This window comes from Quercus suber, unplaced genomic scaffold (genome assembly GCF_002906115.3).
Source record: "Quercus suber isolate HL8 unplaced genomic scaffold, Cork oak 2.0 scaffold_48, whole genome shotgun sequence".
Classification (NCBI taxonomy): Eukaryota; Viridiplantae; Streptophyta; class Magnoliopsida; order Fagales; family Fagaceae; genus Quercus; species Quercus suber.
The window spans coordinates 395,674-413,119 of NW_027069513.1; the positions used below are offsets into that span (position 1 = coordinate 395,674).

The 17,446-nt window shown below is 34.1% G+C and overlaps 2 protein-coding genes across 4 annotated transcripts; both read left to right on the plus strand.

The window, feature by feature from the left end:
• Positions 1-1,482: 1,482 nt before the first annotated feature.
• On the plus strand, positions 1,483-5,848 carry LOC112023002 (xanthoxin dehydrogenase). The gene is made up of 3 exons (XM_024055621.2): positions 1,483-1,672; positions 4,367-4,796; positions 5,828-5,848. Exons 1-3 carry the CDS (start codon positions 1,629-1,631, stop codon positions 5,846-5,848), a joined length of 495 nt encoding a protein of 164 aa, XP_023911389.2. The 5' UTR covers positions 1,483-1,628.
• An 878-nt stretch (positions 5,849-6,726) lies between these two features.
• Positions 6,727-17,140, plus strand: LOC112022998 (uncharacterized). Of its 3 annotated transcripts, XM_065771720.1 has the most exons (8): positions 6,728-7,307; positions 7,721-8,058; positions 12,441-12,593; positions 13,315-13,407; positions 14,860-14,918; positions 16,211-16,304; positions 16,390-16,429; positions 16,649-16,820. In XM_065771720.1, exons 1-7 carry the CDS (start codon positions 6,833-6,835, stop codon positions 16,390-16,392), a joined length of 1,215 nt encoding a protein of 404 aa, XP_065627792.1. In that variant the 5' UTR covers positions 6,728-6,832; the 3' UTR covers positions 16,393-16,429; positions 16,649-16,820. The 3 variants fall into 3 exon arrangements, with proteins under 3 accessions (XP_065627793.1, XP_065627792.1, XP_023911386.2); XM_024055618.2 differs by lacking the exon at positions 16,390-16,429 and having other exon boundaries at positions 6,729-7,307; positions 16,649-17,140; XM_065771721.1 differs by lacking the exons at positions 14,860-14,918; positions 16,390-16,429; positions 16,649-16,820 and having other exon boundaries at positions 6,727-7,307; positions 16,211-16,299.
• The last annotated feature ends 306 nt before the right edge of the window (positions 17,141-17,446 follow it).

Here is a 17,446-nt window from a genome sequence, read left to right on the forward strand (position 1 = left end):
TATAGGTTGAAAGTGTCAACTCTCATATTTTCAAATAAAAGACCGTATTAAATTCAAAAATTGCATAAGAAAGTTTAGAACAAACCTTATTTTGGGTTCTTGCATATGTTGGACCTAATTCTCAAAGCTTTCATTTCTTACCTAAGACTGCAAGTTTGATTCCAGGGAAAAATTCTTGTAACCCCATTTAAGATAGAAAATTGTAAGTTTAAAAAAGGTAAAGGGAATAACAAAGGGAAGCTTAATCCTATTTATAGGAAAGTTTTTTTTTTTTTTTTTTTTTTTTGAGAATCTATTTATAGGAAAGTTTATATAATAACCACTACTTGCTAGAGCTAAAATAATAATAATAATAAAAAAAAAAAAAAAAAAAAAAAAACCATTGCTTAAAGCTTTTTAAAGTTCCAAAAGTGGGGTTACCCAATAGCCCAACACTATCATGACATCCCATAAACTGTTAATCATCTAAAATGAACTTTCAAGAGGAGAAACACCTCATATTCCCATCATTCAAATTTCAAATGGCTATCTGCATATAGAACCTGAACCCAATGCAAGATCTTTAGCCAATCAATATAAAATTACCCATAAAATTCAACTCAGGCATTTCGCCAAGCATGTAGAGTTCACTCTAAAAAACAGATAAATAATACCAAGAAAAGAAATGATCTTCTCAGCTAATGGCACAACAATGAGGGAGATCACAGTATCATACTCATGACAAACAAAAGAGAGGCACACCCCAAGAACTAATATTTCCTGCATTACTGCATAGTATCAGTAATCAAGAAAAAATAAACATGCATGTTGGAGAAAACCCAATGTGAAAAAAGATTCTTAAGAACCCAAAAAGCTTTGTCCTTTCATGTGATACCAAAAGCAGCAAAACAGAGGTATAAACGTACCCTTTTGTCAGAATGTTGATTGCAGATTTTCTAACCACCTAAATTTTATCGGTTCTATTAATGCAACATTCATTATCATCAGCTATTACAAAAAACACAGATTAAAAACGTACCAAGCTTTAGAGGCCAAGACTTGAGGCGGCAGAGACTATGAACTGAGAGAGAAAAGAGAGAAGAGGTGATGGGTTTGGCTGAGATGAGATGGGCAGCGTTTAAGCCATGAGCAAAACAGCATGAACAAACAAAAAGTCAGAACGAAGGGCAGTTAAAACGAATATTGGAACAATGGGGTGAAATTTATTTTCCTGGTTTGTGTTTAGTCCGACCAACTTTGTATCTTTCTCTATTATCACCTTATCTAGGCTTCTGAACGTATTTTAAGTGTTTTAGACTTTTAGTGTTGCTGAAACAGTATAATGTTTCGCTTTTTAACTGTAAGCGTGACAAATTTTTAGATGTTTTTTTTCCTACGTGGCAGAATAGCTCTAATTGTAGAGCAGAGTTTCTGCTTTTATATATAGTAGTATTAGATTAGACTAGATTAGATTAGATGTGTCTCTTTTTCTCAAAAAAAAAAGAAAGATTAGACGTGTTTGAGAAAGTCATAAAGGTATGACTTTCAATTATTAAGACGAGAGCTAACCATAAATGGCTAGAGAATCCCTGTGTATTGAAGGAAATAGGAAAAAGAAACTGAGAGAGAGAGAGACATAGAATTGAGTCATGTCCACAGCCAACTCGGGTGAATCTTCACTTCCAAGCCAAAGGTAAACCCAGTAGTCCACAACACATCAAACCTTTCTATTGTACTTCATGCTTCAAACTTTATTGTGCTGTTCTCTCTGACTGTTCTGATTTTGTGGTTCTGAGCCATATTGTACAAATTAATAAGATGCCAATTCTTTTTCTTTATTCTTTTGTTTTGTTCAGTTTCTGACTGTATCTTTTGCTTTTAACTATAAAACTGAACATGGGCTTGTTATCTTTGTTATGGTTTAAGATCTGAGTTTTTACTAAATCCAATGGTGGAAATACCTATCATTCCTATAGGTTCGGTACACTTTCTCTAACATGACAATTTTGATTGAATCCGTAGCTTAGACCTTGAGTTTAACTCAAACTAGGCTTTATGAAATTTGTAGTTTTAAATGGAAGACTGAGAATATAGTGGCATACTGTCTCTGTGTTTATTTCTAATTTTTTTTTGTTCCAAATGCTTGATTTAGGCCAAAATAGGACTTGTCCAAATGCTCAATTTTGTGCCTGAATCTGTACAGATCATCCTTATAGAAACAAAAAGACAAACTAGAAACTAAGGCATATTTTGCTGCAACATGGGCAGCTGCATTACAGGATCTTCTAACCCACACAAAAGAACAAGAAGTAAAGGACACAACTAAACTAAGTACATTGCTAATGATACTACTAATAGAAGGACACAGCTGCATTAAAGGACACAACTAAAATCAAGTTCCTTTATAACATATATGTATGTAGATATGCATACTCTGTCCGATTGACCCAAGTATTACCAAACTTTTTTGTTTTGGTATGTGTAAGTGTTATGGTATTCTTATTCTTATTCAAAATTTACGTTCGTTGAGGATTCATAGCTGAACTCAAAATTTTGGGAGTGAGGCTTGCTTTTTGTTGTAGTTTTATTGTTCATTGCCTTCAAATGTTACAGTTGCTGCCAAATTTGCATCCAATTGTATACAGCAATTTCCTTGGCATCTAATCTTGGAAGATCTTTTACTACAATTCACTAAATTTATGACCAGTGTGTTTTACTGAATTTGTTGAAGACTAATTACCAACCTAAGGATTAACATATTGCACTTCACTCACATGAGGTTTATTTGTATTTGCATTTGATATATAAATTTATTGTATTCTGATTATAATAAAGTTGCTATTTTGTTTCATGGCATTCTTTTATTTAAACAATTTGGGCTGCAAAATTTTTGAGGTGGATAAAGTGTAACCTTTGAAACCACAATTTGGCAAATCAAACTCGTCCCAAACCATATGCGGGTAAGCATAAATAATCTTGTGCTTGTTGGACTGAAGAAAACTTACACATTTGCAAGATAAAAGAACAAAAAGGAAATGTGATTCTGTCTTGACCACATAATACTCAACGTCATTGATCATAAATAATTTTATAAAAGGTAGCCAAGTACCAGAACTTGTCATTTATTATTTTATCAAACATGAGAGATTATGAGCCTGCTCCCAAGTCCACTTCTGCAGGATGGCTCATTAAATTAGAGATTAGGGTTTGCTGCAGTTGATGTAGGTGAGCTAAGCATCATGGATAGGTTTGGTTGGCTATGCTTTAAACTTTTAATGAGGTTTGATGGTCAAAGGAAAAAAGGAAACTTGATGTATTTTTCTTTTGGGAAGCTTCTTTTTAGAGGAATTAAGGACACTTACATTAGGTTTAATTGTGGGAAATAGTAGGAAATGTTTGAATCTTATCAAGGGCTTCTAGGTGTCTCACCTATGGTGTATCACACATCTTGGAACCTAGTGAAACTCACACAGCAATGGACTGGAAATATGATGTTGAAGTTAAACAGGATGCGTACCTTTTTAAAAGACTAGAGTTTCAAACAAACCTAAGCTGCTTATCAATTTAAAATCAAGATTGTCATAGCAAGACAATAATAATGCTCTAGAATTTAGCTGTCAAGAAAATGGGTAGATGCCACAAGGATCATGGAAAGTTAGATCTTTATTTAATGATGTTCTCAAAATGTGTGGTTTTTAGCTGAAATTGAAAACTTTTTGTTGAAAGTACTGTAGATAAAAGTAAAATTAGTTGAAATAGTACAGTGGGACCTATGAATAGTACAAAAAGTGCAGTAGGATTTATGAATAGTAGCAAAAATAAGCTAAATAATAAAATAAGAGTCTGTTTGGATACTGCTAATAGCTAAAAACTAAAAACTGAATACACTGTAGCAAAATAATTTTTAAATGTGTGAATAGTGCCGTGAGACTTAGTTTTAAAGTTAGATTTGCATTTTTTGGTACTTGCGGGTCCCATGAATAGTGCTCATGGACCCACTAAAAAAACGCAGCTGCATTGAAACTCGCAAAACGCGCTATCCAAACTCAAGCTAAGCTGGCTTTTTAAGCCATGCCAAACGCAACCTAAATCAACTTAATGATATCCTAAATATGAAGGATCTACTCTTCTTAGAATACTCATTTTTTAAGAAAATCCAAGTTTTTTTTCTAGAAATCAAGTTAGTGAAGTACATTCCCTAGAATTGCTTCCCTTTTATAGCTATGTTTTGTTTTATACCTTTTTAGTTTTGAGAGAATTCTGAGTCTTTAACTCAGACCAGAAGCTTGATCTGTGCTATTTATAGTTAAATTCATAGATTCTAACATATTATATTGGATTAAGATATATAATATAATATCTTCATTGTGCCTTTCCCCCTCCTCAGATTACTGGGGAAAGTGGCATTGGTCACAGGTGGAGCCACTGGTATTGGAGAGAGCATTGTGCGCCTATTCCATAAACATGGTGCAAAGGTTTGTATAGTTGATGTGCAGGACAAGCTTGGCCTTACTGTCAGTGATACCCTTGGTGGTGAACCAAACACTTGTTATTTCCATTGTGATGTCTCTAAAGAAGATGATGTTTGCCGGGCAGTTGACTTCACAGTCGGTAAATTTGGTACACTTGACATCATGGTCAACAATGCTGGGTTATCGGGCTCACCATGTCCTGATATCCGCAATGTAGACATATCAGAGTTTGAGAAGATATTTGATGTAAATGTGAAGGGAGTCTTTCTTGGAATGAAACATGCAGCTCGGATTATGATCCCACTAAAGAAGGGCTCAATAATTTCTATATGCAGTGTTGCAAGTGTCTTTTTTTTTTTTTTTTTTTTTTTTTTTTTTTTTTTTTTCATTCAAATTTTTTTAAATGATTAATTATGAAATCTATAAACGAAAGAAAAAGCAATAGTAAACTAGTACTTGATAAAAAGTCAGCATGTAAGTTCTACACTGAGCCACCAATATTATCCTATATGAAATAGTATAAACAGCAACAGTGCCCCCATCTACCCCAGAGAATGGAATGAGCACTATCATTGGGGTGTAAAAACCCCCAATTACTATTTTAGCAACTAGACTCTTAAAAGCAAGCTCCATCCGGATATATAAACCCAAAAAATTATCCATCTTAGCTACAGTAAGGTTGCATATTTGCAACCTTGAGCACTAGCATTGGGGGTGTAAACACCCCTCAATTGTTATTTTACATCCAAAACCTCAAAAATGTTGGTCCATCTGGGTATGGGTTTTTAAAATTTTTAAACTTGTGAACAGTTGGTTCTTATATATAGAACCAACTGTTCACTCGGATGTTAAAAAAAAAAAAAATACTATTATTTTAATTGAGAAATGTGAAGCGAGGAAAAAGAAATGAAAGAGAAGAGAGAGAAACATGATTTTTTATATTATTTGATATTGTAGTTTATATTATTTTAATGAGTTGTATATAAAAATAGAAACTGAGATGTTCGGTAAATTATAAAATAAAATGGTAAAATAGATAAAATAAGTTTTAAGATTGTAAAATATAACTTTTTTGAAATCCCGGATGGGAATGCTTACTATTCATGAGATTGTAAAGAAAAAACTACTTTTTTAATCTCTCACACACTCTTTCTTCCTCTCACACTCCCTCTCTCTTCTTACTTTTTATTTTTTTATTAGGTAGTTTATATTATTTTATTATGTTGTATGTAAAAATAAAAACTGGGATATTGGGTGTATTGTTGGATGGATTAATAAAATAAATAAAGTAGTGTTTAAGGATATAAAATATGTGTTTTTTTTACATCCCCCATTGCTAGTGCTCTTATGGTTGGTTTTGCTTTTGTGGCAATTAGGTGAATTGGATCCAATTTTGATTATATGTGGAGCCATTTTTTTTGTTTTTTTTTAAGAGATAATTTCAATTTATTTCGTAATTGCTCTTTATTATCAAGTCAAAACATCAAATTTTTTGTGTAAATGGAGATTGAATTCCAAATCTCTTATTCGACGATAAGAAACTTCTAAGTGAAGGTTTCTATCCCTAGTCACTGAAACACTCTCATTAAAATTTTGTATTCAAGCAAATCCTAAGAAAGTGTTCAATTGAAAATTTTTTTTAGTAGATCTTTTATTTATTTCTTCTAATTCTTCTTTTATTCTTTTTGGGTTGAAAGACAAAAACATTTTAAGCTCTTTGAGTATTTAACTATTTTCTCTAATGTATGTAGTCTCTCATCCTATACACATTAGGTTATTACAAGAAGGAATCATTTAGGATCACCCTATATTGACCGATCATTTTGAAGCGAGTACTTGTTTATATTTAATTTTAAAATTATATTATATTTTCTTTTTTTTTTCAAAATAGTAAAATACAAATCCCACACTAGTTTATTATAACTATATAGTCTCTCATCTTATACACATTAGGTTATTACAAGGAGGAATTATTTAAGATCACCCTAAATATTGACGGAACGTTTTGAAGCGAGGATTTCATTATATTTAATTTTGAAATTATACTTTTTTTTTTCAAAATAGTAATACAAATATACAAATCCCATACTTTTTATTATAACTATCAGATTATAAAATAAAATAAAAAATTTTAGGATTAAAATTCATCATTAGTTTTGTTTTTTATTAAAAAAAAAATCCTAAATTTTAGAGACTAAAATCTCTTTGGCAAGGCCCTAAAAAAAAAACAAACAAACAAATCAATGCAGAAAAATGTGTTAAACCGAAAAAGCCTGGACATTATCCGACAGAAACTAAAAAACCAGACCCGTTCAGTTCCAACACTCGACTCAGCTCTCTCTCTCTCTCTCTCTCTCTCTCTCTCTCTCTCACGCCAACCCATGGCTTCTCTTCAACCTTCATGGCTTTCTTCCCTCAACACCATCTCTCCTTCAAAACCCACTTTCTTTCCATCCACAAACCTCAACAAATCCAATTCATTCAAACCATTCAAGCTCTCATCCTCTAAAAACCAATCCAATGCTGAATCTTCAGAACCCATTTCACCAAATTCACCAGAAACAACTCCAGAACCAGAACCAGCTTCTATTGACCCGGTGAAGCTCGCATTCAAAAAAGCCAAGTCGTATAAGAAGTCACTGCAATCCAAACCAGTTTCGAAAATTGAGCAGAACCCAGTTGAGGTTTCTGGTGGAAGTACTGTAATTGGGAATGGAGAAGGTGGAGGTGAAGGTGAAGGTGTTGGTGGCGGCACTAAGGAAGTGCCGGTTTCGGTTAAAGTTGCAATGGAAAAGGCCAAAGAGTACAAAATGAATAAAGGGGTTGTGAGTGGTGGAGAGGGTGACACAATTTCAGGTATTGTTTAGGAAAGTTGAAGTTTTGAGATAGAAATAGAATGCAAGAATTTTTTTTTTCTTAATTGAAGGTTTTGTTTTTATCATGTAACGTGTTTGATAAGTACATGTCAATTAAGGAAGTAACAAAAGAGTATGACTTTGGATGGAATAAAGCTGATCCTGAGGATCCATAGTAGAACCCAAATTTTTGGGAATAAAGCTTGGTTTTTGTTGTTGTAATGTGTTTGATATTTTATTCATTACCTTAGTAAACATATGGAGTAGCAATCAAAAAAGAAAAAGAAAAACATATGGAGTGTTAATGATCTGTATGATTGATGGCTGATAACAAGTTTGAATTGTTGTTTGATGAAAAATGACATATTTGGTTGAGTGATTTGAGCTAAATTAGCTATGTGCATTTATTTTTAGGACTGAAGGGAGGAAATAGGAGTAATCTGGGAAATGGGGTTGTGGAGAAAACAGTTAATAAGAAAGGGGAGCTGTCAATTTCGAACATTGATTTTATTGGGCTTGAATTTGCGGATAAGAAGAGGAGCAGGGGATTGCCACCTGGGCTGGCTCCTGTTGTAGACCCTTTCCTGGAAGGGGACTTGCCTGAGGTGGAGATTATTGTTGGGGATACCAGAAAGTTTGAAGAAAAAACCTCATTGAAGCCTGAGCTGACTCAGGAAGATGATTCAAATCTTTACAAGCCAAAGGTTTCTTCGTGGGGAGTCTTTCCTAGACCCAACAATATCTCAAAAACGGTATGGTAATTGCTATGAGAACTGATGATAGAGTAGTGAGTTTATATGTTTTTGTCAATTGCTTTGGTGAACATGCTTTTTGTTGATGTTCTTTGTGGGCTTGGAGGATTATGTTTAGTAATTTGTTAAAGTGATGATATTATGTTGGAAAACATATTATATACTCTGAAGGTTTGCTATAGACAGTAAATTATCTTAGTTTAGAATCTCTTATTCAAGTTTCTGATATGTATAATCAAGATGGAAATTATAGAAAGGAAGTGAAAAAAGAAAGAAAGAAGAGGACACCATTGAGAACCAGCTCGGGCTCTGAACTATTTTGAAGGTTTGAACTTGTCAATGCTGATCAAATATTTGATTTTTGAATCTAACACATGTTATAATTACTCATCAATCTCAATGCTGGCCTCTGAGTACTGATACCAGCTAGGGCTCTGAAGTTATAAATGACATTCCTTATGGTAACTACTTTTGCTACATAGATGATGTGCATTCATTCTTCAAGCATTGAAGAAATCAATTAACTGAGTCAATGCCTGCACAGATGACAGATCCTTGATTGATGTATATGACAATATCTATCAGAATGTCTGCACAAATCCTTGTGTCTATATTCATGTCAAACTTGTCCATGGACAGACTACACCAATAAAAAGCAATCAGATGGGTTGTTGTAAATGATTTTATGACTATTGAAATGCCCACAAAAATCTTTGATCTTTGTTGAAGAACTTGTCTCCCCCTGATGTTGTGTATGTGTATAGACGCATATCAAGGAATCCAGGAACAAGGTAAACACACAAATGAGTGAAAGATGGATTCTTCTGCATGCCTATATACCAATCAAATTCCTGGCATAAATTTTCATTTTTGTTGAAGAGGTTGGAGCTCTTTGGTTCCACCCTTTTAAATTAAAATATTGAAATAATTGAAGAAATGCGAGCTTCAGTTTCACCCTTTAAGCATTATTTTATGACACTAGTCATATACTTATATCTTACTGAAAGCTCGAAATGTGTTGAAAACACAAGAGCCGTTAAGGCCCCCAATTATTAAGGCCCCCAATTAAAAGTTACGGCTCGATTGATTTTACACTAACTTAATACTAAGTGCGGAATAGTGTAAATGTAAGCGGACAAACAAATAAGCTACTCTAATCCATAATTTAAGTAACACAGCAGTAAAATGGAATGTAAAAGAGTAGGAAAGAAAGATGCAAACACAAGATAACATGTCGATGTGTTATTGAAGAGGAAACTGAAGAACTCAGCAAAAAACCTCTCCGCTGCCTTTCAAGCAGTAATCGATCCACTAGACAATCAGTTGGGATACATGGGTTAGCAAGAGACCTTCCAAGCCTAATCTACCCGATGTATCTAAGCCTTCCAAGCTCCTATTCCAACAAGGCTTCTCGAAACCGTGTCTTGTTTAGCTCTCCGGATCCCGCAACAAGCTCCATGTTGCATCTGCCATCTTTGGCTTCTTCAAATGCTTCTCAGCAGTACCAAAACTTCACTTGACCCTCTCAAAGGGTGTGGTAAGTGCAGTGTAGTCAAAGGCGTTTGAGGCGCTCGCCTAGGCGCCCAGGCGAGGCGAGGCGCCAGAAAAGCGCCTCAAAGGCATTGAGGCGAGGCGCCTTTAGTGAGGCGCTCGCCTCTGGAGCCTAGGCGCTCGCCCAGGAATTTTTTGTTAGGCGAGAGGCGAGCGCCTGAGTGAAGTTTGCAATTTAAAGGCTGTAATGGCATGTTTTGTAAATTTAAAGAGGTGTATGGTTGGTTTTAAAACTTTTACCTCAGTGGGGATGAGCTGTCACCCACTATATCAAATAAAACAAAAGCATAAAACAAAAGAACCAAGAAGAAATTTCGGGAACACTCCTCTTCATCCACTTTCAGAGCAAGCAGTGGGTATTTTGTCTTCTTCTCGGCAGTCAACCAACATCAGGTAATATTTTCCTATTTTTTTAGTTTTTTTTTTTTACACTTTTTTTTTTTTGAGTTCTCTCTCACTGCGACACTGCTTTGGTATTTTCAAATAGTTCATCGGACACTCTCCTCTCTGTTTTTTCTCTGTTTTTCCCCCCTTTTCTCTTCTCTGTTGGACTCTCTTCCTCCAGCAATGAACCTCTCTGTTTTTTCTCTATTTTTTCCCCCTTACCCTTCTCCCTTGTACTCTATCTCCAGCAACTCTTCATTCTCTGTTTTTTCTCTGTTTTTTTTTTCCTTTACCCTTCTCTAGTCTGACTGTCTTACAGCAACTCTCCCCTATCTTTTTCTTTATTTTCTTTTCCTGTATTTTTCCCTTTTCTCGAAGTCATTACTTCACTCAATTTTTAGGGCTTAAACCATAGTAAATGATACATAGCTAGCTTAATATAGAATATTAGATTCCAAACAAGATCAAGGGCAAGCTCAAAGGCCTCAACATCACAACCAAATATTGAAGAGGAAGATGCTGATTCTAATGAGACCGAGGAAGAGAATGTTGATGGTTATAAATCTAGTTCAAGTGGCTTTGAAAATGATGGAAACTTGAGTGAAGAGTCTGATGATGACCTTTAGATTAAAACTAACAACCACATTCAGGCTATTAAATAGGCTAATAGGCAGAATGTTCAATCTTCAAATGCTTTTGTTTTGTCATGGATAGTCATGAAGTTCAATCTTCAATGTTTTGTTAGGAGTTTTCTTCTTTCTAATATGAAGTTATGAACAATATTTTGGTTTAATATTTAGATTTAGTTGGTATTTGGATGGAGACTAATTTTTAAATGGTGATTTATGGTTAATATTCATGATGATGACCTTTAGATTAAAACTAACAACCACATTCAGGCTATTAAATAGGCTAATAGGCAGAATGTTCAATCTTCAAATGCTTTTGTTTTGTCATGGATAGTCATGAAGTTCAATCTTCAATGTTTTGTTAGGAGTTTTCTTCTTTCTAATATGAAGTTATGAACAATATTTTGGTTTAATATTTAGATTTAGTTGGTATTTGGATGGAGACTAATTTTTAAATGGTGATTTATGGTTAATATTCAAACTTAGTTGATATTTGATAATTATCTAGACTTAGTTGACTATTGATATTTGGATGGAGACTGATTTTTTAGTTGGAATTCAAACCCACAAATTGGTTTTATAGACCAGGCTGACCAGCTCCTATCCATTAGGAATGGAGTCAAATTTGTTTATATAATATTCTTATACATCAAATTAATTAGATTGGAACCCTATATGTAAAATAACAATATTTAGAATTTGGCGCCTCGCTTCACTCGGGCTAGCGCCTTTTTGGCGCCTTGTCGCCTCGGGCGATACAAGGCCTTGGCGCCTTAAGGGCGCCTTTCGCCTTTGACTACCTTGGGTAAGTGTTTGGGCTATGTGGTAAGTGTTTGGGCTATCAACCTCTCAATGATATGGAAATTGAGAGGTAGGAGATGAGGAAATTCCCAAAACAAATATGTAGAGGATTGTTGGTATAACAATCTCTAACTCTCAAAGTGTTTGGCTAGGGTTTTCTCTCAGAAGCTCTCTTTTACATTTGTGGGTAATGTGGGTATAAATAGTGTAGGTACAGAAAGTGTGTATCAGACTGGACAGGCTGACAGAACAGAATGCCTCGCGGGTGTTTCGCGGGAAGGCCTTACTCGCGAGATACTCGCGAAACACAGCTGTCTCCATTTGGCCCGACTCTTTGCATTCTAGCATGTGCAGGACACATGAGTTACTTCGCAGGATGCTAAGTCATGAGCTACCCGCGAAAACACTTCATTCTTCAATTGCTTGAGTCTTCACACTCTCTCTCTCTAACACACAACCCTTACAATGAAAACCCACAATAAATATAGGATACAACAGATTGAATAAAATTACAATCAAATTTGGCACGGAATAAAAGCCAACAAAACATATAATTGTAAATAACAACTTTACACTTACAATGGAGGATAGAATAGTCTCTTGGTTATTTATAGAAAAGGTGTATCATATATATTTGTCGCATTGTGTTCTCTGTTTTCTTTTAAAATTCCTTCCTAAGTAACTTTCAAAGTTTTACAAGCACATAACATTGAAGACCCTCTCTCTTATATCTTATTTGACCATGGCATTGAATAGCAGAGTACAGAAACATTCGGAAGATGTTTTTCTACATTATCATCAAATGAGTCAATCCATCTTGTTCTTAACTCTGTTGGTTTGTTAGTACAATTATAAATATATTTGTTAAGTAATCAGCAATTATCTTTTTCCCTAAAGCAATATGTATTTCATTATAGAGGATTGTTATTTGTTTCATAGTGGATGCCGCTTTTTAGTGTAAGTCACAAGTGCACCGAAAGACGTTTTTCTTAGAGATTTCTTTCTGTTCTTTGTCAGTTTGGTGGTGGAAGAGTTATACGCCCTGGGGAGGTACTTGAAACAGCGGAAGAGAAAGCTGCTAAAGAAACACGTACAAGACAGTTACTTGCTGCCTACAGGAGTGAAATGGGCTTAGACATTGATCCAAAGTTAAAATCTGAATGTGAAGAGGTATGTTTCTATCAAAATATCATCTTCTTAACATGTTTTTATGAGCTTGTACATATGTTCTTGAATAAATGCTATAAGTGCATTTGTATCAAGCAATTCAAATTTGGTCTTAGACTTAATCATGTTTTTGTCATGATCTAAGATCTTAGTCCAAGAAAATCATTCAATTTATAAATTTTCACAGTATTTGAATTGAATTTAAAATTATGATTGTTGTTTATATTAAAATTTTAGTGATGTCTGGTTTAGCGATGGCCTTGGTGGTTTGGATGGGGTATTGAGACTTGAGAGTGATGACTTGTTAGTGTCAATGGTTGTCGTGGTTGTTACAACTTGCTAAAGCTGGTTAGTAGTGGTGTTTGTGATTACAGTGGGTTGTGTGCAGTGGGGATGGGTTGCGGATTTGAAGATTTAAATTTTAAGCTTAAATTGCGGGCAAACAAACAGAAGTCAAGTCCCAATATCTTATATGGAAAAGGTTTAACTAATAAGGAGAGAATTTGGATAGGATAATCTACAATTTTCAATAAAGTTTGGCTTTGCAATATGGTTGGAAAATAGAAACTTTCAGTTAGAGAGAACTTGCTTTCACTGGGTCTGGAAACTAGTTTTTCAGTTTGACCCTTGTGTTTCTGTTATTATTTTTCTTTAACTGCCAGTAAATTAATGTTCTATTGCATTTTTCATTTTTGAGAGCCATAATGCATTATCATGTTTATAGGCATTGAAGGATGGGGACTCATTAATGAATATTGGAAAGCTTAAGGAAGCATTGCCCTATTATGAAAAGGTTATGGATAAGTTAACATTCAAGGTAATTTATTGTTTGAACTGTTTGAGCTGCTTTTGTACTTGAAAAGAGATCTCACCTCTTTCTCTTTCCCCTCCCCATCCCTTTCCCTAAAATGGAAAGCCATAAATAAGATGGGGCATATTTATAGATTTTCTATTTGAGTGCTATTGTGATCATGTATTTATTTATAAAAATGGTGGATTACTGATGTTAAGTTGTTAACTACCATATTTACTCTGAAATTAGGATGGTTGAGGCATTTATGGGTAGGATGAGTTAGGATTTGTTGTGCCATGGGCGTTGAAGATTAATGAAAAGTATACTCTATCTGGCTCATGATTTAGAGAGGAGAATAGGATTGGCAGTTTACATACCCAATTTTGCAATATTGAAGATATTATAGATAGGGAAATTCTTTTCTTAAAAGAAAAATCTAACTGAATTTTCATGCTAAATAATTTGGGAGCTCTATTTTCAAGATATATCTGTGTAACACATGATCCACCTCTTGTGCTTTTGGTGAGTGAAGCATGCTGTCACATAATTTTTGCATGAACTTTTTGTATGATTTGTTAGTATATATACCATCACTCTAGAAAAATATACTACCCATAATTGAACATGCTCAAATTATGAATTGAGATAGGATATCAGGAAATTGATTCTCATAATCAAATTTGAATCTATTTCATTTGTAAAATAGGTGACGTGATTGGCAGACATCCTTGTTGTTGGAAAATTAGAGGAAACTCAAAGCTAGGTGGTTTGACAGGGTCTTTGTAAAATGGATTTTTGTAATGTGTTGTTTTAGGGAAGTTGAGCAGATAGCCAATGGCTGCACATGAAAATAGTCTGACTTGATTAGGGGACATGAATGATTTCTATTGAGAAAGGATTACATGCTTCACTGATGAGTTTAATAGTGATAATGAAGAGGTGGGCTTAGAAGTCATGTTAGTGATAGAACGTTGAAAATGTCTGTGGCTAAGTTCTATATTTGTAGCTATTGCTTTTGTTTGCTCTTCCTTTTATGTCTTTTTACATGTTTCTTTTTTCACCTCTAGTTCCTAGGGGTGTCTCCTCCTTTTTTATTCCTATATCTTTATACATTTTTATATCAAACTAGAAAAAGGAAAGAAAAGAAGTGTTCCTGGGAATCAAGAACTTCCAGTTACAATTTACTAGCTATAGTTGTATCCTCCCTTCTGCATCCAGGGGGAAGATTTCTTTACTCATCTCTAATATACGTGAACTATTTTTGCCTAGAGGTTTGGAAGATTCATTAATTACTGCACGGTTATATGTCAACTTAAAAATCAAATATAGCTTTATTTGCTAGTACACTAATTTAAGTGAGGTTATTGTACAACCTTTATCTATCTGGTTTTTTTCCCCCTCTTTTTGAAATGGTTTCTTTAGGAGTGACAGTATCTGAATATTTTGTGCTTTGTTTCATGCATATTATTCTTGCAGAGTGACCTTCATGGGTTAGCTGCGATACAATGGTCTATTTGTCAAGACTCGCTCAGTAGGTATATATGTCTTTTGAGATTTTACTAGATGCCCCTTATGACATCCCTTAACATGCCATAAAACTGAATTTGTTCATTGGGCTTTACGTGGAATATGGAATGAGTCTGTTGTTCCTTTGATGCATAATAAAGATACTTTTGTCATCAATTTGTCTTTAAGGCAACTTCTATCAAACTTATAAGCTTGTTTCCATCTTTGGGATTTCTGTGGTCTCTTCATCCCACACTGTGACATGCATTTAATGCCATCTTACACATGTCACGCACTGATTAAAATTCCTTTGTTATGTGTACATCACAAAATTTTGTAGGTTTATTTATAAACGATTTTAAAAAAATAATTCGGTTGATCTTTGACCGGACAAACATCATCACATGTTAATTTTTGACTACATAAGTATTGTCATTTGTCACATGTAAGTTGTGGTTCAGGTTTCAGCTAGTGTGTTATACTCAATTGTCCTTGAATCATTTGCAAGCTTACAAACATTATAATAAATTCTGAGTTATTGAGGTATGTAATAATATTTAAACTATATTTACTAGGTGTGAAGTTTGTGATGGTGCATCCAAAAATAAGAAATAAAAGTTGTAACGGACAAGGCTTTGCTCTAGTCGTTGTAAACGTTTTTTGTGAATAAGGTATTTGAAATTGCAATGTTGAATAGGATGGTTTGGGGCTTATTTGAAAATCAGCTGCTGCACTTTTGGAGGTTCAGTTATGACAGTAGAAAATTTAGCATCATATAGGGATTTATATTAATTAGTTTTGTGAATATTTTTTACTAAGACTGAATAGCGAAGAAAGAAAGAAAAAAAAAAAAAAGACAACAAAACTTTTAAAAGCAAATATAGATGAGAGAAGTATAGTAGATGGGAGGACTTAATTTATATGGCCTAATATAAAAGGATAAATTGAAATTGTTAAAGAGTCCTAGTCAAACTTTGATCGCTTTGGTCCTACCCAAGTCAGGATAGATGAGATTATACTTCTTGAGTTCATATGGGTGTTAAATTACAATGATAAAAACAGGATTGAGAATTGTGGAAGTCAAATTTAATTTGCAAGCCTGACAACTATCACTACAATATAGTTTTTCCTGAAAGCTACATACCATTGATTGTAATACCTGAATGGATATATCAAAGTTATTGTGCCTAATTACTAATTGTTTGCTGTGCATGAGTTGAAAAAATTTCAGGTAATGATGTATGTTAGATTGTATTTTTAACCTCTTGACTAGCAAAGGAAAGTGCTGAGTGATGTTAACAGTTGTAATAATTGTTGACAGGTTGAATGAGGCTCGATTAATGTATGAAAAGCTTCAGTCCCACCCAAATGCTCAAGTAAACAAGAAAGCAAGACAATTCGTATTCAGCTTTCAGGTAATCACCAATTCGTTGTGTGAATAATATAGTGTCTATGTTTATGGGTGAAAGCTAACAGGGAAGCCTCAACAAACATGAACAGTGACAGCATTTCAATGCCTAAATTGCTATTTGCTATGCGGGTATTTTCTTTTCCTAATCATCACAAATTAATGGTTTTCAAAATTTATTTTCCCAACACCAGTTCCTTATGTGTTCCGGGTTCTTTAGAATTGATCTTTCACATTACAAAATAAAATCACTTTTTTTTTTTTTTTTCCTCCTGCTAAAATGAATTCTTTTTTTCCCTACTTTTCTTGTGTACCCTTTTTTTTTTCAACTGAAAATTACAACTCTTACAGGCCATGGAGATGATGAAGGTCACAACGAGCAGTCCTTTTTATCTAAAGAACACAGGTTACCAGAATTTTTTTGAAGCGTTTGTTGAAAATAAATCCAACTACCCACTTAAAGAAGCTGAGATTGAAGAGGGTTCTCTGAGTCAAGTTCTCCCATATATTATTTTTTTGGTTTCTCCCATTTTTGCCATACTGCTCATTGCTATACAAAAGAGGATATAAATTCAAAGATAGAGTTTACAACTACAACTAGGAAATGATTAAAAATCATTGATCTGGGAACTGTATATATCTTAACCACCCCCCACCTTACACGAAAAAAAGAAGGAAAAAGAAGCTTTTCCAAGAATTCTATTTACATGTAAGCAAGAGGCACGTATAGTTAGATTATAGAAGGATGAGAAATTTGCGTGTGCTTGGCGTTATGTAAACTAATATGCAGGCTGAATAAAAGGGTCAAGAATCATTAACATGACATTCACCATTTGAACACAATTGGGCCGTTAGCTATCTAATGCCAATTTTAGAATCAGAGAAATGCTAATGGGTCGTGAAAAGTGAAAAACTCTCTCTTTATCAATATCTTTGGGGGTCTTCCTTTTGTGAAAATATGAACTAGTGTCTACACAAAGAGCAGCACAATTTGACTGATCCAAATTTCATGTTTTATTCTGTTCTATGTTTAGTTGCAATTACGTGTGAATTATTTTCCCCCACTATTTAATCTATGCTACAATTTTTAAATAACCTTTTTTTTTTGTGTTTGGTAAAACCTGACACTTTTTAACCTTACAAATCTTT

What these genes read in the sequence shown, in the direction of transcription:
- LOC112022998 (XM_024055618.2), top strand. Translation starts at nt 6,833, where the DNA reads ATGGCTTCTCTTCAACCTTCATGGCTTTCTTCCCTCAACACCATCTCT. An exon ending in CCAACAATATCTCAAAAACG is followed by an intron (nt 8,059 to 12,440) that starts GTATGGTAATTG and finishes GTTCTTTGTCAG; the next exon opens with TTTGGTGGTGGAAGAGTTAT. An exon ending in AATTCGTATTCAGCTTTCAG is followed by an intron (nt 16,305 to 16,648) that starts GTAATCACCAAT and finishes CAACTCTTACAG; the next exon opens with GCCATGGAGATGATGAAGGT.
- LOC112023002 (XM_024055621.2), top strand. Translation starts at nt 1,629, where the DNA reads ATGTCCACAGCCAACTCGGGTGAATCTTCACTTCCAAGCCAAAG. An exon ending in TCTTCACTTCCAAGCCAAAG is followed by an intron (nt 1,673 to 4,366) that starts GTAAACCCAGTA and finishes CCCCCTCCTCAG; the next exon opens with ATTACTGGGGAAAGTGGCAT. An exon ending in CTATATGCAGTGTTGCAAGT is followed by an intron (nt 4,797 to 5,827) that starts GTCTTTTTTTTT and finishes TGTGGCAATTAG; the next exon opens with GTGAATTGGATCCAATTTTG.